Here is a 24,826-nt window from a genome sequence, read left to right as displayed (position 1 = left end):
TATATTTTTATGAAAATGCGACACGATACGCATTAAAAAATCTATTTCCAAGTATATCTGCTTAATATACGGCTACATCTACGGCGTTATTATTATACAAGCTTCTGCACACACGTACACACAGATGCATACGGTTAGAGAATAAAAGAGAATTCGCAGATAATTATTAATCGGAGTATAATGAAGTGCATATATAACGATAAGACAATGTGTGTCGTATATTTTGCTCAATAAAAATTTTGGAACTGTACCGAAGGTGTTGGACCCGACATCTCGGCAGTCTCGGCGCATGCCGAGCCGAGGGTGAAATGAAAATAAAGATGTCTGTGGAAAGTAAGAGTTTAATGCCGCATTAATTTTACGGACGGAAATATCAATGTTAGAAAGTAAATTGCACGTGAAACGAGCGTCTAATCGCCGCCGTGCGCCTGCGCCCGTCGCTCAAGGATGCAAGAACGAGCGACCGTCAAGCAGGACCACGGCGAGTTATTAAAATCGAGAATCGAGGTGTGCGAGGAGACACCTTGAGACTTGAGAACGGAAAAGAAGGCCCGTTGCAAAAATGCCGTGCATTCGGCGGGGTATTGATAGCACGTGTTGCAGACGACACGATGGTCACGTTTTCTCGGACTTCTGATTCGTTTCGGGCACAATGGCCCGAGTGGGCGCGAACAGCGACGAAGAGGATAAGGGTCGTGAGAAAGAGAGAGGGGAAGTAAGACAGAGCGAGAGAGGGCGAGCGAGAGCGAAGGAGCGAAAAGGAGAGAGAGAGAGAGAGGGAGAGTTGCTGAAGAGCATCGTTTACATGGCGCTACGTGCTCCAATGAGTGCATCACGTCCGAGGTCTCGAGGACAACGTGACGACGCTCGCCACCTTCTTCCGCCGCGCTCCCGTGATAGGTGCACCAGGTACTCGGCGAGATGACAACGGCGCGAAACGTATGCGCACGTCAGTAAATTGTCCCCGACGTGCGAAACCGGTTCCAGCCGTTCGAGTCGTTACACTTCAAAGGCTAATGCTGAACAGGTGAAAGTGAAGTAATATCGACGAAAGGGACACGCGAGCGAGTGAGCGAGCGAGCGAGCGAGCGAGCGAGCGAGCTGCCGAGCGACTGGAACTGGCACTCGCGCGTCTTCTTCTGCTGCAAGCTCGCCCCGGGAACATGACCGTGGAGACGCGTTCGTCCTGAGCCGCCTCGTTGGCTCGCTGACAGTCAGCTAACCTAAGTCGGACGATATCGTCGTGTCGAGCACGACGGCAAGGCGTGACGGTGACACCGCGATTCTCTTCGCACCATGGCTACGGTCGACAAGCTGGAAAATGTCTGCAGACTTTGCCTGGAGAAAAAGAACGAGATGATGCCGATCTTTGGCAACGAGAGCATGCAGCGCAAGGTGCCTCACAAGCTGCGCGGCTGCCTGCCAGTGTTGGTGTATCAAACCGACCCGTTGCCCAAGCAGATTTGCCAGTTCTGCGCGGCCAGGTTGGACGACGCTTACGAGTTCCGGGAGCACTGCCTGGACGTCTTCAAGAAGATGTTCAACATGCTACTGAAGTCCCAGCAGACTGAGTCGGTGCGGATATTTTTGGACGCTATGACCAACTCGCAAGACCCATGCCAGGTTTGTTGTTTAGGCAGTTGATGCGTTTTAGAGATTCACAAGGTTTGTGTAGGTGTAGGTTTAATAGTAGTAGTTGAAGGAGCTGGCGGATCTATTACAGAGAGATCTTGGAGTTATATCGTATATAAATCGTACAGATCCATCATAACTCTGTTGTTGCTTTAGAGATCATTCTCTCAGTATTTCCAAGGTTTTTGGGCTTGGTGGGTAGCTTGTGATTTATGATTTCATTGAGATTGCAATGGACTGAAATCAATTTGGTAGGATTCTCCCTTAACCGTCGGTGTTTTAATCAACAGGCGCAACTGTGCAAGAAATCCAGAGCGCCACCACCTTTGGTCCCTTTGCCAAATTCACTGCCACTTGACAACTCATTAGCTCCGATCAATCAGATCAATCAAGACCAGCTGCAAAACACTTGCATAGAGAGCCTGCCTGAATTACCATGCGAAGTGGAGATAAAGGAGATGACCACGGACACAAACTTGAACGACCAAATTACCGCTTGTGAGTCACCGGTTAGAAGGCCCAAATGGTTGGAGTCTTACAACACGAGTTTACGAACAGTGACAAATACAGTTCCTACATTTGATACGGGAGATGAGCAGGCATTCTCTAAAGCAGAATACCAAGCGAGGAAGGAAGAGAAGCGTACGAGCATCTTGGAGCAGGCATTGACCGGCAATATCACGTTGAACAATCTGGCAAAGAACAGTTTAACGGTGGACCACCGACAGAGGCTGCAGACCAAGGCAAAGCTAACTTCCGAATGGTGGTGCGTGCCGTGCAACACATACTTCAAGTGAGTTTCGCAACTCCGTAACACAGCGAGAGCATTTCGTCAATTTAGTGATGACCAGCATCGATTGATTTCAGATCGAGAGACAGTCTGGTGAAGCACATGCAGGTGTTTTGCCCGCGCGACTTTACTTGCAAAAGATGCTACGTATCCTTCGAGTCCGTGGAACTCTTGGCGAAACACGAAGCTGATTATCATTTGGTAGTGAGGTTGGGCTCAGTCGAGAACTTAAACGACTGCGACCAGTGCGACCGGCAATTTCTAAGCTGGAACATGTTGAAACAGCACAGATTGTGTCACCATTTGGCCGAATTGACCGAATTTCTCGACAGAAACACACGGTGTTCATTGTGCAATAGGTGAGTTTAGAAACATATTTCTTTTACAATGCTCCCCCAAATTATTATATCCGTTTCGTTCGATATGCTTGAGCGTACCTGTGCGCGTTTGTGCTTTCAGGTGTTTCCCTACTGTACGAGCTTACCAAAACCACATGCAGTTGCATCGAATGAACGACAGTTCGTTGTTACCACAAAGACCGTTTTCAGCAGAGCCTACATTTCCGATGGTGAGAGTGGAACGAATGGGAGAAGTTAAAAGGATAGATCCATTCTACGAAAACTCAAAGTCCCTCAAGTGTCCCACATGCGGAAAGGTACTCGTTATTGCGAGTAAGAGCTTTGCTTTCTCAACGATTACAACGATTGCTAACAATCGTGTGTTTGCCAGGTTTGCACAGCGCAGAGCGCATTGTCGAACCACATGCGTACTCACAAGCCGAAGAAGTACAAGTGTAACTTTTGCGGCCGACTGTTCGGCCTGCTCATACGGTTAGCGGCGCACAAAATGTCACACGACAAGCAAGCAGAGGTGTCGCCAGTAATGTCGGCGGTCGAGCAAGAGGAGGCATTGAATGCTGAGAGAGAGGCGAGGGAAGCGGCGAGAGAAGCCAGAACTCGTGTCAACAAAAGATCGTATTCCGAGGTTTGTCCAGATCACTTTCTTTTTCCTTTTTTTTTTTTTTCTGATTAACGCGAATAAATTTATGTAACGATGTAAAATCAAATCGATAACTTATAATTTCGTTCAACGATCTTTCCTAGTGCTTCTGCAAATATGTTTGCATATGATGTAAAATCCATGATTTATTCGACGATCAATGAGATTATCCCAAAGCTCTTAAATTTCTACTCGCAAGCACATATTCATATCCTACAAAAGTCGACGCAAGTTGATCGTTGCGCGAGTAATTAACGGTCGGAGGATAAAATGGAATCGTCGTCAAGTGAAAAATCGATTGAGACGATATACGATAAGTAATTAAATTATAATCGTCGCGTTTTCAATTGCAGATGATGGAGAAGCACGACGCGTCGCCGGAGGATGAGCCTGCTGAGTTTAAAAAAATAGCAAAATGCGGCATCTGTTCGCAGTGGTTCGGCGACCATACGACGATGCTGGCGCATCTCCAGACGCACTCGGACAATTACAACTGCAAGAACTTCACGTGTCACGTGTGTAAGAAGTCGTTCAAGGAACAATGGCAGCTGGTCAGGCACGAAGTGAGTACTCTTTCACAGCGCGTTCATTTAGAATTAGCCATTTGTCACGTCATCGTATACTTTTTTCCATACACGAGCAATCTTCTGATTGATAGGCGAGTCATAAGCGCGCCGATAAGGCCGCATACACGTGCAACAGCTGCAAGAAGTCCTTCGTGGATAAGTCTCTGTACAAGGCGCATCAAAAGACACACATGGTGGATAAGACCTATCACTGCGCCAAGTGTAACAAGATCTTCTTCAAAGAAGTGTCGCTGCTCGCTCATCAGTGCACAGGCGGCGCGTTGTCGGATAAGAGGCCCGCTGCGGAACCCGCGCAAAGAACGTCGACTCACGACAGCAATAAGAGACACAAGCGGGACCCGGCATCGTTACCGTCACGAAACTCCCACATGAGAATGTACAACAACGACACTTATGGCAACATGGTGTGTGACATGGTGGATGACGCCTATTAACAATGATGTCGTACATCAGACGTATTCCGCGACTAACAGTGTCTCACCTTTCAGACACAACAACGTGAGATCAAAGTCGAGGCGGACGACGAGTCGATGCCAAAATTAAGCCCGGAGATCTTGGAGTACAGCGTACCTATCATCGAGCCCAGAATCGAAATCAACGAGCAGAGCGCACCCCCGCCTTTCAAACGGACTCTCATCAAGACAACTAACGGGTGAGTGAAAGGGTTCGAATGTCGAAACTTCGTTACCATAGACTTATGTACATGGAGTGCGCTTTCTTACGAGAGATTGGAAAACGAGATGTGAAAAACAGCTCTATATTCCTTTTCCACTGACCACAGGCGTGCAATGTTCGTCTAGCTAGAGCCAAGCTAGACAAAGATCGAAGGTCTGCGAAGCGGCAGCTGCGAAGGTCAGCTTTTTGTGAAGCACTCACTCTATGTACAGGATGTTCAGAAGTTCCTTAGCAGGATTTTCTTCGAAGTGATTTAAAATTGGTAAAGACAAGTGGCACTTACTCCCCCCCCCTCCCCACCTTCCCCTTAAACAGAACAAAACTCTTAAGGGAGAAGCATGCATCGAGAAAGCATGAAAGTACTTTTAATCGTAGATACCACTTGTTTTTATCAGATTCAAATCAATTCGGACAAGAATCCCCATGAGAAGGCCACTCTGTGTATAAGTCTATGTTCGTGACGAAAAAAAGCAAGGAGGGCGAGCTACATTCCGAGTAACCGGATGATTGCTGCCTTCGCGTAACACGCGTACGTGCTTCTAGGTATCGATGTGGCGTGTGCAAGTCGCCGTTCGTGTCGAGGGAGCTAGCCGTGGCTCACTTGAGGTCAGCTCATCCAATAATGCCGTATCAATGTCCTTACTGTAAAAAACGATTCACCACGCAGTATATGTTCACCCACCACATCAAGACGGAGCATCCCGAGGAGCCCGAGAAATGAAGACCGCTCGTGACTCTTCGACTAACATGGACCCGATCGAAGTTGTATCACAATATGTGCCTCGTACTATCTACACGAGAGAGTTCGTCTCTCATAGTATATGTGTACAGAGTGTTCATCGAAGGGCTTCTCAAGCTCGAACCGTTTGAGTCGCGATGGACACTCTGTATATAAAGTGCGTCGAACTTTGGCCCGAAGGCTCAGACCGACGTGCCGTTTTTGTTCATAAGTATTGAACGGAAGAGTCCTTTAGTATGTAACCGCGAGCGCGTAACGTTGAGATGTTTGTTGAATGCGAGGCTATTGATACTAGTACTTACGCTGATGAACGTGCCTGTATAAGTGCTTTGTTTTACAGTGTTATTATAGTCCGACGGCGCAGCTAACCGCGCGCAGGAGGAGAGAGAGAGAGAGAGAGAGAGAAGGGGAGAAGGTGTTTCTAGAACGACGGTAAGGAGAATCTTAAGCGTGTTGATTAGGGGAAAAGAATTTAGTTAGTTACACGAACGTTCGGACGGCCAACAGGGAACTTTAGTTACGCAATTTGTATTATGTACGGTCTGTAGCGATGAAAATGACATTGTGGTCGACCGGTTGCAGTGACGTGAGAATACGGAGAGTCCTCCGCGCGACACACACATCGCGAGTTCGTTGACACGTTGTGTTTTAATACCGTTGTGAGTTATCTTGCGTTTTAGAGAGAGATAAACGGAGAAGGTGTCGAGAATCCTCAATCGCCTTAAATTGCGTTAGAACACATTCCCGCAATCCCGCAATCCCGCAATCCGTGACTTCGACGTCACGATCTCTCAGCGATCGTCGCGCGACTCGAATGCTGAGTTCTCAAGAAGAATACCGAAGATCATCGTTTGTCGCGGTCACGAGTAAGCAGACGTCTTCTCAGCCGACAGCGATGCCACGTAATTTAATTGTACACTTTGTAAGTTTGTTTTATATATAGTTCATTTACAATAAACCATGTCGAAAGATTCTTTCTCGCTCTCTTACTCTCGCCGCACAGAGTTGCGAGTTGCGAACCGCCCCGAGAGCGGAAAGGAATGCGTCTTCTTACAAATATTAATCTCCACAACGGCAGGTCTCCCCCGGCTGCTTCGCCAGCGCGGGGATGTGCATTCCGGAAGCAGGCGAAGGAGGGAGGAGTAGCGTGTGTGCACCACCATCGACGATTGCACCGGCGCAGCGGGCGCATCGCGTCCGTCCAGAGGGGGTGGGATCTGCCGCATAGTGCGGATATAGCAGGCAAGGGAAACTCGGTGACTCGGTCGACGGGTATCGGCGCGTCAGTTGCTATGCGTCCGGGCACGATCGCGAACACGGTGCGCGATCGCCAGCAAACGGGCCGTGCCTAATAGTCGTGCTCCTCTCACCCTTGGACGTAAGCGACGTAACGCGAGGCGAAGCGAGACGACGACGTCGTATATCATTCACTGCCTCTCCTTCCTGGTCGACGACGACGACGACGACGACGACGACGACGACGACGACGACGACGACGACGACGACGACGACGACGACGTAGACGTGGACGTGCTCGCCTTCCATGCGACGATCGCGGAATTAGAGTCGAGACAGAAAGCACGCACATGGTCCGGCAATCGCGACCATGATCGCGAACCGTGCCGCGCTGATCACCGGCCTCGTCCTCGTTGTCCTGGCGGCCACTTTCGATCGCGGTGAGTGCCGATCGAACTCGGCGGCCACCGAGGCCTTCCCACAGAACCACGATCGATCCTCCCCCGCGCGAGGCGCGATTCAACTCTCGGGATCCTTCGAAGGATTGAAAATCGCGCGACTCCCTCGTCGTGATCGCACCGAGACGTTGCGCTTAGCGCACGTTCGTGACGACGCGCTTCGATTTACTTAAGACGAAGTAATTGGTAGAATGTAAAGTAGCATAAATTTATCTTGATTGGAGTCTCGGAAAACAGCATACAAACCGAAATACCCTTCTCTTGGCGAGGATGTATTCCGAATATATTTAAAGGAACAGGGATTTCGTTTGTGTGCCTTTCCTCAAGTCACCATCTCGCTTGTTTGCTTAAAATCGTCAAGCAGTGAGTCGTGTTGTTGATTTTCTGCCGAAAATCGCTTCTAAAAAACGTCCGTAAAGCTCGCCCGCAAGGTCAGGACGTCCTTGGGGCTGAGCTCTATAATATACTGAAGCGAAGGAGACATGTCCTTGAAGGAGATAGATCGGCTAAAACGTTGATTTATCTTCATCTTCAGCAGTCACACACACACACACACACACACATATTTTCAGCACTTGTTACTGACAAAGATAACAATTCCATCTGTTCGTCTCCTTGAAGGCTCACTTCAGTATAGTATAGAACTCACGCTTTACGAGCGTCGGTCTCCATTGACGTGATATTTTCTAGGAAAATATGCACGATGATCAGTCTGCCGGCTGACAGCCGTCGTAAGGTCGAGTAGAAAGTAATTTGCAGATTGTGTATGAACTGACACGAGCTAAACGCTCGTGTTTTTCGTACAAATTCGCCACGATGACTCGGCGTTCCCGATGCTATCGCTCGTGCACGCTCTCGTACCGTCCTTCGAACGAAATTGAACTAATTGCCACTCGCGAGCACGGTGCTTGGCCGAAAGCGCGAGAACGATCGATAGCACGACCTTGTGCACTTTATTTACAAGTGAAGAAAAGAGTCGTATACATCATCGCGCGACGCAATGCGGCGTAAAAGTGACGACAGGAGAGCTTGCCGCCGCGAAGGATCCACCGGGGATAGAAGCCGATGGCTCGTCGTCGGCGGGGTTGCAGGAACGCCAGACAACACGAGCCCGGTCCTGCCGAAGAGCGTCCGGGAGGTCGAACCGACATCTCTTGGACTCCTCGACGAGAGCTTCAAGACCAATTGCAGCGTCTTGAAGCTTTCCTCAAGAAGAGGCTACCGGGAAAATAGGGCGTTTTTTTAACTCGCGTAAAAGATTAGAGAGCTGTGTAGAAGATCCGAAGGTTTTCGGAAAGTCTTTCTCTCACGACGGGAGGGAGTCCTTCCGAAATTCATCGCGCTGTCCGTGAGGGTGTGGGAAGAATGCCTCTTTCAGAAAAGTGGAACGTTTTTCAAACGTAACTTCCACAGAGGTCTCTCTCTCTCTCTCTCTCTCCCTCTCTCTCTCTCTCTCTCTCTCTCTCTCTCTCTCTCTCTCTCTCTCGAGTCCTTTTTGTATTGTACAAAACCGCGAGTCCTCTCGCTTACATTACATTCGCGCGCGCGCGCGCGTGTGTGAGTTACGTAAGTCGAATTACGTGTAACCGTCTCTGCGTGAATGGGATCGTTACAAACTGCGGGCGATCCCGAACGGTTCATCACAACGTCCTCGAGTTAATTACGGGGAGGGCCATCGTGCGCGTGAAATATATATCGCTGTGACGAATCGGAACGCGCTGCGTCGGAAATTGGTTCCACCGCGGGATATATTATTCATCCACCTCGCGGGTAGATAGGCGAGTCAGCCGGAGGACACATGTCTTCTGCAGCTTTCGTCCACCATCGAAATCCGAAAACCGAAACCGATTCGCAGTTTCCGCTGTCCCGGCCGTCTGCTTCCCAGGTAGAAGAAAAAATCATAATGACATCGAAATGACGTCAAAATGATGAGGAAAACTTATTTTTCCATTTTGATGTAATTTTGATGTTATCATGATTTTCTTTTCTGCCTAGGTTCAATTCTCGCAGGGAAGACCGACACGTTGTTCTCGCGAACGTTGGTCTCTCTTCGATTTTTCGTAATCGTAAGCGAGAACGGACCGAACTCTCGTCCTTAGAATTTCAATACGCTTTCGTTATGTATATTCAACCGTCTATTACGTCATATCGGCGCATCGGGAGAAAGTAGAACGGACTCTTCGGGGAAACTTCGCGGTCGATTCTCGCCCGATCTCGACAAGTTTCGATCTTCTGCGTCCAATATTCCATTTGCAGAGCGCATCTCGCTCGATTCGCTCGGATTCATTCACGGAACATCGGCCGCGCATCCTTCCGTTGTTGCATTAACAATACTCAGCGATACGTTATCGTCGAGCGCGTCGGCATCACGGCCAGCGAGAGAGCCGAGATTGCTATCGGAGAATTCCTACAACGGTAGCACTTGTGGTACTTCGAAACACCGTGCCGCGAAAATGAGTCTACGCGTACCATTTTCAAGCGCAATCTCGTTACCGTGCAGGAAGAATGTCACAGTAGGTGCGCACATTCGCGCTCGGCCAGGATGAGTCCGGAATAACCGTTGAACGAACATTTGAATCTCGCGTCTCGCTCGGCGTTTCGTAATTAAAGCGATTCGCAAATAAATCTCGACGTGACAAATTTTCGCGATGTAACACATTTTTTTCGCTATTTTCGCCACCGCTTTCCTCCAGGAGAAAAGCGCAGAGAGAACGGCCAGGACTTCAGCGAGCCGGCGTATCCTGTATCAGGCATTTTCGAATTTCCGTTGCACGCTGCCGGCGGAAAATCAATTTTCCACCAGCCTAGCGACTTGTCAGCATGGAAAATTAAACATTCGGTTCCGCGAAATCGCGAGTCCTCGAGTTATCGAGCTCGCTCGCAACCTGATTTCGATTCGGTCTTCGCATATTAAATATTCGGTCGAGCGAATCACCGTGCTTCGGCCGCGTTTCCCGCCGTCGACGTTGTCGATACATGTCCAACGCTTCCGACGATTTCCGCGACAACGACGACGACGACGGCGACAAGGGAAAAGTTGAGCCTCGTGGAAGCGGTCGCGGTCGCACAATGGATATTCGTTTCCTCGACGGCGCCGGATGCGCGCGATCCGCGAGCTGATGACGTAACTCGCCCGCATCGCTGACAGCGCAAAGGTGAAAGGTGCAGAGATTTTCAGACTGACTTGGCCGCCAAGCAACGATCGCGCGATGATTAAACTCTGCTAATTAAGTCTGCCAAACGATAATGAGATCTCTCTCCCGTTCTCGTCTATCAGGCAACACAAATACGTTCCAAATACGTCTGTGAGGCGTTTAACGTTAATTCCCAGCAAACACAATATATAACACATGTGTTATATAACAGTTATATTGTTGAATAAGAAATTACAACTAACATGCACGTGATATTGTGTTTGCTGAGTTATTATTTGAAACTTGATTTCAATTCACACACACACACACACACACACACACACAAGTAAGATATTCGAATTTGAATTTAAAGTTGCAAAATATGAATTTTGCAATTGGATCACGATTATGGACGTAATTCTGAGTGAAAAAATTCATATCTAACTCTGAATTCAGATCTCATGTAAAACAAGTCTCAAATTACGATTATTAATGCGAGCTAAAGCGAGTAAGATATCTCTTTAAGGCGTCCTTTATTTGTGCTATCTCCGTTTTATGAATTTAATGAAGATCGACCAGCGGCGATTCTCGACAATCGTCTGTTCGGCCCGCGCCAATTGTCCCGGTTGCTCCTTAAAATCCTGCGTTCTTCGGATTGAGATCGCGTGGTTATTTCCGCGATAAACGCGATTCCCAACCGGGAGAGTCGTAGCTTCGACCGCTCGTCGGATGCGCGCAACTCAGCGGACGACACGCGCCCCTGCTCTTCGTGCTCTCTTCTGTCGCGGTCGGTCGAAATAATTGCCGATACGAAGTTAACTGGCATCGGCAATTCGCGCGTTTACGACGTCGTCGCGGATGTATGTGCGCGGCTATATCCGGCAATTTGTTGAAATTTAGGATAGCGTCTACGGAGCCCGCCGTTCTCGTGTGAGGCTATCGAGCGACCCACTTTCTCCTTCTCACCCCTTTCCTCCTACTCAACCCCTGCGGCCCATCTACCTCTTTCCGTATGTTTAGTATGTTTATCTTGTTTTCCGAGTAATGATAAGGTTACTCTTTCCTCTCTATTTTATCCGTTTACCATCTTAATGATATTACACGCGCACACACTCTCGTGTCGTCACCAAGGAGACTCTTGCTCCTCTCTCTCTCTCTCTCTCTCTCTCTCTCTCTCTCTCTCTCTCTCTCTCTCTCTCTCTCTCTCTCTCTCTCTCTCTCCCTCTTTTTATCCATTAATATTCAAGTCCGCTTCGGGCGAATCTTGGCAAATCAGAAAATTAAACGTATCTCGTTTCATCATTTATTCAGCCGCAGGACATTCGCCGGGAAATCGATTTAGCTGCCTAGACAAAACGGTGGTTGGATTTTCGTAGTCCGACGAAGTTAGCCCGGCGTTATTCGCGCTTCTTCTGGTTAGTTTTTTTTTTTTTTCTTTCAGAACGTATGTAGTGTACCTGTCACATACGCTCGACTTCACCGACGATCAATAGGAACTCATTCGGATAACGGTAATTTGTCAAAAGTATATTCCTGCGAGTTTGCGAGCGAATAATGTGAGAGGAAGAAAGGGTGAAATTGTGTGGTCTTATCAGATAAATGATCGGCCGTTAGTGAAACTTGGCGGCCGTCCATCGCGGAGGATAATAAAATTCGATCTTTAGGCTTCCCGTAATATTATCCTAGTCGGGATTGATCGCGACCTACACACGGGTGGTGATATTCCGCGGTTCTTGGCGAAAAAGAAGAACGATGAGAGAGCGAGAGAAGAAAGAGACAGATATGTACCGAGAACAAATCGCTCGACGATTATTATGATTTCTTCCTTTAATTTTTCTTCAATAATTAGGACGCAGCCATGTTTCCATGTTATCAGCGTCCGGGGGACGCGAAATGGGTCAGTTAAATTCACGCACAGCGAGCTGCACGATGAGTTGGACAAGAGAGGGGGAGAAGAGAGCAGGTGAAGGAGGAGGGAGTAGGAAGAGGGAGAAGGTGAATTTGACGCGCGCTTCTTCATTATTCGTCCCTAATTGCGCGGGTACTTGTAAGATTTGGATTCTTCGTATCGATCCACGACAGCTGAGTGTAGGTCATCGCGTGCCTCGCTATGCTGTTCGATATCAGCTGGCGCTGTTCGGTATCAGCCTGGTTCCGTGGGACGCAACGGGTGTGCGTGCAGCGTGTTACGTCATAGTAGGACCAGACAACGTGAACCAGACCTTCTCTCTTGGCCTCGCTCTGGACGTGTTCGAATCTCGTCCGGCCGACGTCTGCTTTCTCGAACTTGCCCGTAGAATCGCGAGTGAACTTAGTCTCTGCGAGTGAGAAATGCTTCTCTTTTTCTGAAGTCTATGCACTCGAGCTCTCGAGTAGATTCATACGCTCGTACGATTCGTAACGCCAACGCTGATCGATCTTGTGTGATTGCAGGCGAGGCGATAATATGTTACCAGTGCAACAGCGAGTACGACCCGCGTTGTGGCGACCCATTCGACCCATACAGTCTTGGAACTGTCAACTGCAGCTTTCAGCCTCGCCTGGAGCACCTCAGCCAGCTGGAGCCGACTCTTTGCCGGAAAATCAGTCAAAGAGGTGAGAACCGTAACGCAAAGTTCTTTGTTTACGTGAGTGATCGGCGATTAGATTTCAATTTAAACGCCAGTTTTAACGGAGTCGCGACGAAGGACATCTCGGAGATCCCGTATCTTGATTAATTTTTCATTAATTTCACGTATTCATCGTGTGTATAATATTTTAAAGACCGAAGCCTACGTGATTCGCAAGAAGAATAGAGCTTCTCTGCAGGTAGCAGTTGGTTGGCAGCAGGTAGTTTTCTGTTCTCTTTTTCTTCTAACAATGCTCCTTAACATATTGGGCATTAATAACATATTTACTTAAGTCTAAATCTTTCGGTTAAATCGAAGAAACCATTACTTTCGTATAAGAGAGAGAGAGAGAGAGAGAGAGAGAGAGAGAGAGAGAGAGAGAGAGAGAAGATTTAAGAAAAAATGTATATTCCTCTTGAAAAGTCTGGAAAAGAATTTCTTCCCCGTATAAAAAATATATTAGTATAAATAAATATGTTACTAGCACCCGTCGAATATTTGTTAATTTTTAGATATTTTTCCTCTCAATGTTAAATAAATTATATAAATTATATAAAATTATATATTATATAATTATATTTATATAAAATTATACAAATTATATTAATATAAATTTGTGTATATATATATATATATAAATTAATTTAACTAAACTACTATTTAACTATTTAACTAAACTAAAAATAGTCGATAGGGAATCGTTGAAATGAACAATCTTTACTCTTCTCTGTCGCATCTTTGGTGACTCAAAGTTGAATTAAACCAACGTGTTAAGGAAACGGAATTGTTGCAGTGTACGGCAAGGTGAGGGTCGTCCGAAGCTGCGGATACATCACGCACGAGAAAGACAACGGCGAATGCCTTATGAGGACCGGTACCCACGACGTACGTGCTACGTACTGCTCGTGCACCGGTGATCTGTGCAATTCCGCACTCGAGAGCCGCACGCCGTCCTTATTACTGCCACTGGCATCCCTCCTGACTGCCGTTCTGGCGACACCGAGTCTGCTCTTGTCGTGCCCGATCGCGCCGCCTCGTACCTCCACTCTCTCAATAGCCTAATTCTGCCTAATCGATCGAATCACACCTGAATCCGAATCAGCCAGCCTGTCGTCGTTGTGCCGCACGGACCGTTCGCGTAAATGCTGTCTGTGTGGGTGCGTGTACCTGTGTATGTGTGTGCGTGTGTGTTTTACGTATGTCGGACACGCGTCTGCAACTGGTCGATCAAACGCTGTGACCGACTGTCGTCAATTTCGCCGCCACGGTATTCCCCAATCGAGGGAAGAGAAGCCCCGGGAGAAGAAACGGCTCTTATTGTTGCATCGGAAAGAAAGAAAAACCGAGAAGTTGCTCGCCTTGTTTATGTACAGATGTAGAAGATCTTCGGCCTATCCTTCATCACAGATATCCGGCCTAATCGAATCGCGAGAATAAAGATCGAAGCGCGCTTCCACACGCAGTCAACGAAAACTTTTCGCGAGAACTGGCCTTCTTCTGTCCCGAGCCGTACAACGAATCCGACGTGGCCTCTCGTACTCTCTCTGAAAGCGCCGTTTCTTCGTGGGCTCACGCTCGCGAAAACGCTTGAGGAATCGTACCGCTGCTATTACGAATTCCTCTATTTCCCTTCTCTTTTCTCCTGATTTATCCTCTTCATTATTCCTTTCTTACTTCCCCGCTTTTCTTCTCTTTCTATCCTGTCTCTCTTACTCTCTTCCCTTTATAAGTTATAAAGTGTAATATTTAATATTTACGCGTGTCTGAAGCATCGGAAGTACGGTTTCACGAGAATCACACACGACGTTGTAGATCTCCGACGTTTGCGGAGAATGCTGTAAACTCTTTAGGAAAATCTTCAGATTCCTTCAGTAGCTAACTAGTAAAGATGGATTTCGTCTCGGCACCTCGGCGGCGAACGGTCCGCCGGATAACCGACGATTATAACGTAGTGTAACGGTGATAACTGCCAGATGCGCGAGGACGACACTTCAATACAAGTAGTACATATCTTCGCGAACAAAAGAAAAAGGAAGGTAAACAGCAACACATACACGGCATAAGGATAAAAGATCGATCACCGGCTTTTTTCACGTGCTGACGTTGCGCTTGTCGCGCGGTCGATTGTCGCGCTGATCGCGAGTGTCGGATGCAGCGTTTTTCGAGTCTACGGATATTTTTCGCAAAGGTGGATCAAGAGGATTCGATCAGGAGAAGCCATTCCGCGAGATTTACATTGATGTTTTTTTAATCCTCACAAACACAATCTTGAAATTTTACTTCACGTTCAACTTGTTAATATATTTTTTTCCGGACAAGTGCCGCTTCGTTACTTCGTTAAATAAAAAATCAGTCGAATTTGCGATTGATGGTTTATTTAAGAACTTGCAAAATTTAAGTTTTCTCTCTCTCTCTCGCTCTCGCTCTCGCTCACTCTCTCTCCTCTCTAGCCCGCTCACATAATATATTCCTGATCGATTTCTATTGATTCGTCTATTTTTGTATAGAGACGGCCGGCCGCCGATTCTTGCCTCGCCTCGTTGCGACAAGCGCAACGATAATAGTTCTAAAAAGAGCGTATAGAGAAAAAAAAGTGAAAACAGGCGGATATCTTGCAAGATATTCGCTTAGATATCTAATGAGAATTTACGATTAGTGGAAAACTAAAGAGTCACACGGTATAAAAATAACGTAAATATAGAGTAGCGGCATCGCGCGCGACACATTTCGCACCCCGCCTGCTACTGCTGAACATCCGTGTCTGTGTCTGTGTGTACGCGTGTGTTGCATATTGTGTCTGCGCGACTGCGTGTGCGTGTGTGTATGTGTATTGTGTGTACGCATAACTTTACGATGTATGTATATGCACGCGAAGTAAAAAGCAAAAAAGAAAAAAGAAGAAATGAAGTGTGCAAGTATATTTTTCGTTGGAACGAAAGCCGAAATGGAATTGTGCACGCGAAATCGGCGCAGTCCTGCTTATTTCTAGAGGTGCAATGTCAATGTAGCGTTTGCGAGGGCGCGAGAAGACCCACGTCACGCAGGATGATGCACCGCTTGCATCCGCTCGGTGCGCACTTCAGTAACGTTCTGCCGCGTTCTGTTGAACTCAAGTTATACAGTCGCTCATAGGAGATCATACGTTGTTTCTTCTTGCCCGGACAACATCGTGCCGTTGTTAGTTCCGTGTGTATTTGCGAGTATTGTTTGTATCCGCGCGCTCTCGAGTTTTACCGACTTCTACCGCATGAATGTGACGTCCAGAACGAACTGAAGTGCGGTCCGCACGGATGCGATGTACTACCATCTGCATCGTAGCGGTGTATTGGGCATCGATCGATTGACCGGGATAATCGAAATTAACAATGGCACGGACGTGCTGGCATGGTGCTGGACAATGGAGGCGTATATTATAAATAATATTGTACAGCATCGCGGTAACGCGCGTCCATCGTTGCTAAGAGGTCGCCAGTTGATGCAAACGACTTCGATGAGATCCCGTTTTAGAATGCCTCATACGTACGTGCACGTACATTTATTAATTTTCTTCTATCAATAATTCGATATTTCATCTGGTTATTTTATGTGGTTTGAAAAGTGGTAAAAAATTGTTTACGCAGCTTTACTCGGATATGTCCCTATCCTCAAGTGAGATTTTTTAATCGATCAGTGTCCAACACCGCTACTGTCCCTCCTCCTCTTCAGGGAAGAGCGGGCTAAACCTCGACAAGTGCTGTGTTACAAAAGTGGGCTACGTGAAGAGTACGCGGTATATAAACATATCGACGATATGCCGAGAGAAACCTCGCATTTAGCTCTAGTAAGGAGCGAGAAATCCGCCGTCACGTCCACACACGATTACTCCGTGTTTCGCAGAGTTTTGCAATAAGTGCAGTTTAAGCCAGTAACTGAGTCACCTGAGCGTACAATAATCGCCATTTGTATGTGTATGCGTGCCTGTGTACGCGTGAGTGTGTATGTGAGTGTGCGTGCGTGTGTAAACGTGTGTAAAACCCGATAACTCAACTTCAGAGCCGGTCGTTGCATCTTCGGCTCAAGTGTTCGCTAATTTACCCGGCAGGCGAGCCACGTCTCCCCTCGCCCGGTCTCTTTCTAGATTTCGCAACACTCGCCATAATATATAAATATATATAATCAGAGAGATGAGAGGGATTAGTCGACGACCGACGATGGAAAAACCGGCTCTTGATTGCTGTTGCTCCTTTGCGCGCGCGCGCGCGCGGCCATGTACGGGTAAAGGATAACGCGCGCATCACAGGATGCCAATAGAATCCGCCAATAGAATCGCGCTTTCGGCCAATTCTGCACGATGTCCACGGGATGTTCCTCGGTATCTTGAAGCTTCGACGTTAGGTTAGAAATCACAAAAGGGAATCTCTCGATTGGCCACGTGCGCCGAGCGCGTCTTGCAAATCGGACGACCTGTAACGACAGCGACGTTGTCGACGAGAGCGACGACAACACGACGAGAACGAGAGCAATAACACGAGTAATGAGGAAGTAGATGATCGGCAGAAGAAAAAAAAAACTAGATGAAGTAGCGCGCTTGGTCAATGTGGAAAATAAAAAAAAATACGCGTCACCAATAGTAGACCCACCGCGAGGCAAACAAGTGATCGTCACTACTGCTGCTACGTCATCCCACCCGTCGTCGCCATTATTGCCATTAATACGGTCGCTACTAATTACTATTACCACCATTACTACTACTACTATTATTATGGTTATTGTTAGTACATACATTTACCGAGAGACGTTGTTACGAGTAACACCGCTAATAATAATTATCATTAGAGCGCGAATGGCAACAACCGTGACGCACGATCGGTACAGGAAATGGCGGAGACGACAAGAGCGATAAGGGTGAGATAAAGTCTGTCGCGAACAACGCATCACGCGAACAAAGCATCGATGAATCGAGGAAGCCTTGAAAGTTCGTGTTCTTCGCGAATACCGTTGCTATTTAGTTAGTTAGTAGCTATTATATTATATTTAGCTATTATATTATAGAGATTGTTTTTCTTTATTGTTTATCTTTATTTCCGCCTATGAAAAGTATGTATCAGTTTCTTCATTGTATGATTTTTCTTCTTTCTTCTCTCTTCGATTAATGACGGATAATGGAAGATGGCGTTTGCACCGGAAAAACGACGAATAAAAGTCGTTCAAGGCTCTCTCGATGAACAATCGGTCATGAGAGGGAGGGCCGATTGGAATCTATGCAGGACTCTTGAAGTGCAGTGCAAATGTCGAAGCAATCCAGGTACAACCAGGAAACGCAAGCGGTCAGCAGTTAGTACGACTGTGGAGACTTTCTCGCAAGGGAGAGTTTGCCCGTTTGCCCCTTGACGCTCCCTTGACTCTCCTGTCGCCTCTCGACCCGGGTGACCTTGCTCGGTCTCATTCGAGATTCATTGGAGTCGATGCGACTCCATAGTTCGGGGGAAGTATGGAGTTCTTGTTGTTGAGACGATTGACTCGCGTTCTGTCGACACGTGTCAGCGCGGTGCGCGGTCGACCGCGCACGATTTTTCGTACCGGTTGATGCTTCGCAGACAAGCCCGCGATTCAACGCGGGCGCGTATTAACGCGCGATTATTCCTCGATCGATATCGTCCGACACGACATCGCCCCCTGTACATCGAGCCTGCGACAGGACAACACAAAACCCGCCGCATTTCCGGACGCTCCACGATTCCCTCTCTGTCGTGAACTGTCCTCGAGAGAGAATCGACGCTTCGCTGCAGCGCTCTTCAGAACCTTTCAAGCCTCGAACTTCAACCTCCCCGAAAATTGCCCGATCGGCGGGAAGTATCAAGTCAAGCTCGAAGTGACGATCGATCCTGCGACGACGGTTGCGGAGACACGCTGCTGCATCTTGAAGATAGATAGCACACAGTTAACAAATTGATATAATATTGTAATATAAAGAGAGATATTACCTGTTATATTGTTACATGAAAGTTTTCCAGCTGTGTGTGGCTATCTTCGAAGTGTCGCAACGCTCCTCCATCGCGGTTTCCATTCACACTTTCGACGAAGTTACGCGCGAGATTCACCTCGGTGTGCAACAGTGACTTCTGCCCGAGATCCCAGTAAACGCTTCAACGCCTGCCTCATTTCCGCGAGAACACGACAGATCCGGAAGATCTCGTCGAACTCTTCGCATCCGCCGGCACGCGGTCGAGAGAACGCTTTTACGTCGAATCTCATTGAATCTGTTCGTAATGTTCATTGTCGAGTGACATTACAATATCATATACTATGTACAGAGAGAGAGGGAGAGAGAGAGAGAGAGAGAGAGAGAGAGAGAGAGAGAGAATATTCTGCCAATAATAAAATGTTGAGCGATTAACACGAGTGACGACCTCTTTTCCAGGTGTGTATCTAGCGAACCGCCTCTCCCGTTCCCCTGCGAAATCTCCTTCGAAAAGAAGCTGCACGTGCCTGCATTTCAAGTAGTTATCTCGACACTGCGACTGTCGGCGAAGACAATTTTTCGCACGAATCTCAGGAAGATGATCGCCGCCGCCGCCGCCGCCGCGGAGGTGGGTACACATGACAGATCGCACACGGGCTTGCGTGTTTACGTTTTTATTGCAGTATTACTGAACGATTGTCGTGGTATAAGAAAAACTTCTTTACAAAACAAAATATCTCTACAAAAGTTATCGTCTTACGTGTATTAAGAAAGTTAGCTTGCTTGTACGCGTTAGTTTCTCTTTCGGTATGTAGATAGATAGGTAGGTAGGTAGGTAGGTAGGTAGATAGGTAGGTAGGTAGGTAGGTAGGTAGGTAGGTAGGTAGGTAGGTAGGTAGGTAGGTAGGTAGGTGGATGTTCAAAAGGCACCGGAATCGAAGAAAACTCTTTACCGATCGGAAGACGAAAAAACGCTCGATCACTCGGTCCCTTGAGTAGCGTGTGAATATACACGAAACTTTTCTCTCTAATAGCTTTGCGAGCGGAGAGTAATGCCATTGTGTGTGTGTGTGTGTGTGTGTGTGTGTGTGTGTGTGTGTGTGTGTGTGGGTGTGTGTGTGTGTGTGTGTGTGTGTGTGTGTGTGTACGTTCTACATACAAATATAGCCGTATGTAAAATATACCGGAGAAAACGTAAAACTCCTCGAGTGCCTTCAACGTCTCCATAAATGCAACTTCGATGTGAAGCGCGAAATGAAGAAGCAAAATATTAATACTGTAAGAATGACGCGCGTACGGCAACTAAACCGCGTTATGAGAAATAAAACGAAACCGTCGATCGCCGACAGGAGAGCTACGAGCTTGTTACTTATTCTAAAAACGTGTGCACATCGCTCTTCAGGTAACTACAATCTCGCTTGTAAGATCTCTGAACTCGCGAGCGCTCCGGCGCGGTTCTCCTCGACCTCGGCCTCGTGGTTTATTTGCATTTTCGCCGCCTCCTGCAATGCATTATGTGCCTGCGAGACGGCGAGGAAGCCGATCGATCGCGACCGACGTCAACGGACGTCGAGGGAACCGGGCCGTCCGCCCGCGCCGACGACACTGCCGACTTCGGCGCGTGCTCCAGAGTCGGTGCGAACTAAAAAAATGTATACAACTTGATAGCGAAAACGTACCGATGGAACTGCGACTCTATAAGCGTTGCGCTCTGACTACCACCGACTCAGCAGATTACCACTGCACGATGGCGATTCTACTCGGTCGGCTAGACTCACTTCTAGATTTATATAAAAAGAAGTGCCCGCCTCGAAACAGCGTTCAACAGTGTTATTATACACGTAATACGGTGTGTCAGTGTACAAAGAATAATTAAAATCTATCTCTAACGAAGAAGCCTACGACAGAGCCGTTAGAATGCCTCGTTACACTGCAAACTGCGCGAACTCGCATATTTGCTGCGATGTAACGCGCATTAATGTACAAGGGTGTACAAGGAATGTTCCGTTCCCAGCGCGTGGGAATCCTCTCCCCTACGGCGGATTCCTCGGCGAATTAATAACTCTGCTAAAACGGGGGAACTCGCTTAAAGTGGAACACAGTGGTCTTTCATTCTCACAATATGCATCCCTTTGATTTGCGGACGACAGCCGAACGTTATAGAGTCGCGATCGGCGAACTAAACTAAAAAATCGACTTCTGAGGAACCTGCCGTTGAGAAGCGAAGCGCGGTGACAACACCTGTGTGGTCAGTCTCTATATATGGCCGCGAAGAGAAAAAGAACATATCATGTATCTGCGTTATCGAAGATAACCGTAACCCGCGTTCGAATTTAAGTGCCATGTGCCAAACGAGTAATGACGCACTTATTATGCCTACGAACTTATTCTAATACTCGCGATCAAATGGAATATGTTACAGTAGATGAGTTGGTGAACGCCACACATCCTTTATCTCTCGACATTTGTCAGGCAACGTTACATTCTCGAAATGCTAAGTATCCACAAGTATGATGTCGTTTTCCTTCTTGCTCGATGCGAACGGCGTGACTACTTGCAGGCGGACCGACACGTACAGAGGATAGGTCAGTTGTTTGTCCAAGGACATTAAATGCAGCTGCAAGAAGCAGAAGGCAGAGGTGACAAGGCGGTTATGCCGAAGCAACGACTCCTTTCCTGAGAAGGCCGACTTACCTGCATATTCTTCTTCACGCACAACCTGAGCAGACCCGAATTCTGAATGTGTTTCACTTGCCGTTGCTCGTCCAATGAGAACAGGCAGATCCTGGAATCAGTCCTCGTTGAGTGCCACGCTCAGAGCGTCGCGCTCTCGGCTCTCGTCGAGATCGTCGCGAATCGACGAAAGTGCAAAACTCACTTCAATATTATATTGTGCTCCTTGTGATTGGCCTTGATGTGCTTCGAATCCATTCTGTTGCTCCTCTCGATGTAAAAAGTGGTCATGTCCATAGCCATCACCAAGTCCAACCCATAGTGGAAAGCCCTCCATCGCCAAACGTGCTCACCCGGCTTCTCGATGCATCTACCGCACCGGAAGCACTCCCTGGAGAATTCCTCCTCCGTCATTTGCACCGGGCTGTAACGCGCGAAGAAATGTGTAACCCGCGACCTGACCGTTCCAGCCGACGCGACCTTTGAAAAGAACTCGAGTCTGCGATGCTCACCCTTTCTCCTCATGCCCGTCGATTCTCAGCACGTGAAGCCACTGTTCTCTGTAAGCGTCGTGCATCCAGTCAGGCGGTATTAAATTGTCGGCGTTTAACAGCTTGACATCTTGCTCGTGCAACACCAAATATTTCATCCTTAGTGCCTTGAACGGCGCCGCGTATCGCTTTCCTTCTTTCGTCGTCAAAAACGGCTGCGTCCACAGATGATTCTTGAAGAATTCCTCAATCTGCGGCGTCTCCTCTTCGTTGTGCGTGTGTGCGAACAACCTGCGTCACGTTACACACAGCGTTAATTACATGCAATTACATTACATCGCGGAACTAGTAAGTTATATGCACAATTTAATTACGCAATTCAACTTAATTAATGGCATTAACGGCAATTACTTGAATTGTTAAATAATCAGCTTAATTATGTACGTTATAATGCACACAACGTTAATGCGCAACCGCACAGTTATACACATTACATTTAGTAAGCTGTATATACAATTCATAATTAAGTCAAGCTCAAGCTCAAGCTGATCAATTATGTAATTGAATTTAGTGAAGCAATTAATTTAATTGCATAATTATATACAATCGCGCACGACGCGGTCACGTCGTTGATTCTCTTATCTACGTACCATACACGTAGCATCGTGTATATGCAAAATTCTGTTTGCATAGCGACCAAGTCAGGACTAGCGATTAACTCTGTCATCAAGTCCGGTGTGATTTCTTTTAAGAAGGTCGGATGTAGGTAACCGTAAGCCAATAGATTGACCTCCAACCAACGTTTCGCGGCTGCCTTCACCGTCGACACACCGTACGACACAGCCGCATTGTAATACGGCACAACGGTCTTGATGTTCGTAGTCTGTATCATAATGTCGGCGCATTCGTCGATCAGTTCTTGCAATTGGAACAGAGTGGCAGTCGCCAAAATAGAAACAACTTGTTTCGGCTCCAGACTGACTTCATCGTGATACAGCGAGCCCAGAACTATTGACAATGCTGAAACGATTGTATTATTTTTAGGTGATACAATGTTTCTCTACATCTCTAATGTGTTAAAGATTCACACACACACACACACACACACACACACACACACACACACACACACACACACACACACACACACACACACACACACACACACAGTTCTAAGAATCCTTACAGTTCAATGTAATATCAGGATCTGCGATTTCAACATTAATAATCTTCTCATTAGCTTCTCTCCAAGAGCCAGAAAACATACTAGCAAAATAGGGACTCTGCGGGAACAAAAATATATATCTATTACATACACGTCTTATTTATTACATACACATTAACATCTCTCTATAGTGGTTTGAGTTGTAACAAGCTATGATACCAAATGATATATTCTTTATTCCCATTCAAAATTTATATTTCCTTAATACAAATTTCCCTCCCAAAATAGTAGTTCAAGCATCTGTGCTGCAAATTATTCTAATTCTTCATAAACTACCAAAATATAAATAAGTAATAAAGTTTAACTTGCTCTTTCTTTTATTTTGTACTTTATAATATCTATTTTATAATAGATGAAATCTATTTTATTAAGTAATTTATTCTATTTTGTTAAGTAATTTGAATTTAATTCCTGATTCCAAAGTGTCCAAAAATATTTAATGTTTAAAAGCTAGACAGCTAAGCAGCTGTAAAAGATAATAAAATTATTACCAAGTATTTCCTGGCAAAAAAGTGTTTTCAAAGTTGTCAATGCAATCGAAGCATCTGTTACCAAAGCTCCACTAGATGGTGGTAGGGGCAAAAAGAGCACATGTGAGTCATACCTGACTAATATAGACCTTGTGTAATCTCCATGCTCGTCCAAGTATAAGGACAGTTATGTCACTGCCTTTCTCTTCAAGGAACAGAGTTTTGTATATATATTGTGCTGTCGTAAGCAATTTTCTCCTGCAAAACAACATATTAGGAATGTGAAGCTGAAATTTCTTTTTTGACAGGCCTAATCAGTAATCGTTCGTAAGTGAAATGTCAAAGGCTGCTTAACACAGTAAAGTGTTGGTGATATTTGTCAACAATACCGATTAATGATATTTATCAATATTAATCAGCATTTACGATATTTATTGATGTCAATAATACAAATCGTATCACGCATAAAATCGGAGAGAGAGAGAGAGAGAGAGAGAGAGAGAGAGAGAGAGAGAGAGAGAGAGAGAGAGAGAGAGAGAGAGAGAGAGAGAGAGAGAGAGAGAGAGAGAGAGAGAGAGAGAGAGAGAGAGAGAGAGAGAGAGAGAGAGAGAGAGAGAGAGAGAGAGAGAGAGAGAGAGAGAGAGAGAGAGAGAGAGAGAGAGAAATGTACAGCAACAAAAAGAGAGAGTGAGGCGGAGGGGAAGAGAGCAGGAAGCGAGGTAGAAAAGGGGAAAAAAAGAGTGAAATGAAAGTGATGTCTTACTTTTTCGGAGTTTGCAGCGTTCGATCGATATAATCGGACTCGGATTCATTGTCGTACTCCTCGATGTACTTGCGTTTACGGCCGCGACACACGCTGTGCACGGCCGTATTTGACATCGAGGCAATGCTGCTCATATAGCCGCCCATCGTCGCGACGAGATTCCAGCACGAGTCGCCGAGGATCGTCGCCGAGCACACGAGAACCGTACACCACGGTGTCTCCTCTTTTTTCTCCTCCTCCTCCTCCTCCTCCTCTCACTCGCTTATACCGGTCTTCGTAATATCCGCGACGCCGAAAGCCACAGAGCGTGTCCATACAACGCGTAGGCGGATGTACTGGCGCATGGGCGGATTTACGTTGAGAGCGAGCTACTACAAACGGCGCATGTAAACATCCGAACATAT

The 24,826-nt window shown here is 46.9% G+C and overlaps 3 protein-coding genes across 4 annotated transcripts; 2 read left to right on the top strand and 1 right to left on the bottom strand.

Moving 5' to 3' along the window:
- Positions 1-447: 447 nt before the first annotated feature.
- LOC105182372 (PR domain zinc finger protein 5) lies at positions 448-6,605 on the top strand. Of its 2 annotated transcripts, XR_003113045.1 has the most exons (10): positions 448-1,623; positions 1,923-2,425; positions 2,500-2,781; positions 2,882-3,077; positions 3,152-3,406; positions 3,775-3,984; positions 4,080-4,412; positions 4,497-4,660; positions 5,227-6,344; positions 6,501-6,605. XR_003113045.1 is itself a non-coding variant. In XM_011139748.3 (9 exons), exons 1-9 carry the CDS (start codon positions 1,297-1,299, stop codon positions 5,402-5,404), a joined length of 2,448 nt encoding a protein of 815 aa, XP_011138050.1. In that variant the 5' UTR covers positions 448-1,296; the 3' UTR covers positions 5,405-6,396. The 2 variants fall into 2 exon arrangements, 1 of the variants encoding a protein (XP_011138050.1); XM_011139748.3 differs by lacking the exon at positions 6,501-6,605 and having other exon boundaries at positions 5,227-6,396.
- A 93-nt stretch (positions 6,606-6,698) lies between these two features.
- Positions 6,699-18,759, top strand: LOC105182373 (uncharacterized). The gene is made up of 3 exons (XM_011139749.3): positions 6,699-7,098; positions 12,684-12,845; positions 13,653-18,759. The coding sequence occupies exons 1-3, from the start codon at positions 7,029-7,031 to the stop codon at positions 13,919-13,921; spliced, it is 501 nt and encodes a 166-aa protein (XP_011138051.1). The 5' UTR covers positions 6,699-7,028; the 3' UTR covers positions 13,922-18,759.
- A 699-nt stretch (positions 18,760-19,458) lies between these two features.
- On the bottom strand, positions 19,459-24,769 carry gcl (germ cell-less). Its single transcript, XM_011139750.2, has 8 exons — positions 24,423-24,769; positions 23,794-23,917; positions 23,151-23,247; positions 22,615-22,984; positions 21,986-22,255; positions 21,679-21,897; positions 21,495-21,585; positions 19,459-21,417 (listed from the first exon to the last, which is right to left on the bottom strand). Exons 1-8 carry the CDS (start codon positions 24,566-24,568, stop codon positions 21,295-21,297), a joined length of 1,440 nt encoding a protein of 479 aa, XP_011138052.1. The 5' UTR covers positions 24,569-24,769; the 3' UTR covers positions 19,459-21,294.
- Between the last annotated feature and the right edge of the window lie 57 nt (positions 24,770-24,826).

The sequence above is a fragment of the Harpegnathos saltator genome, unplaced genomic scaffold, assembly GCF_003227715.2.
Source record: "Harpegnathos saltator strain DR-91 unplaced genomic scaffold, Hsal_v8.6 scaffold104, whole genome shotgun sequence".
In the NCBI taxonomy this organism is placed as follows: Eukaryota; Metazoa; Arthropoda; class Insecta; order Hymenoptera; family Formicidae; genus Harpegnathos; species Harpegnathos saltator.
This window is presented reverse-complemented; position numbering and strand designations above follow the sequence as displayed.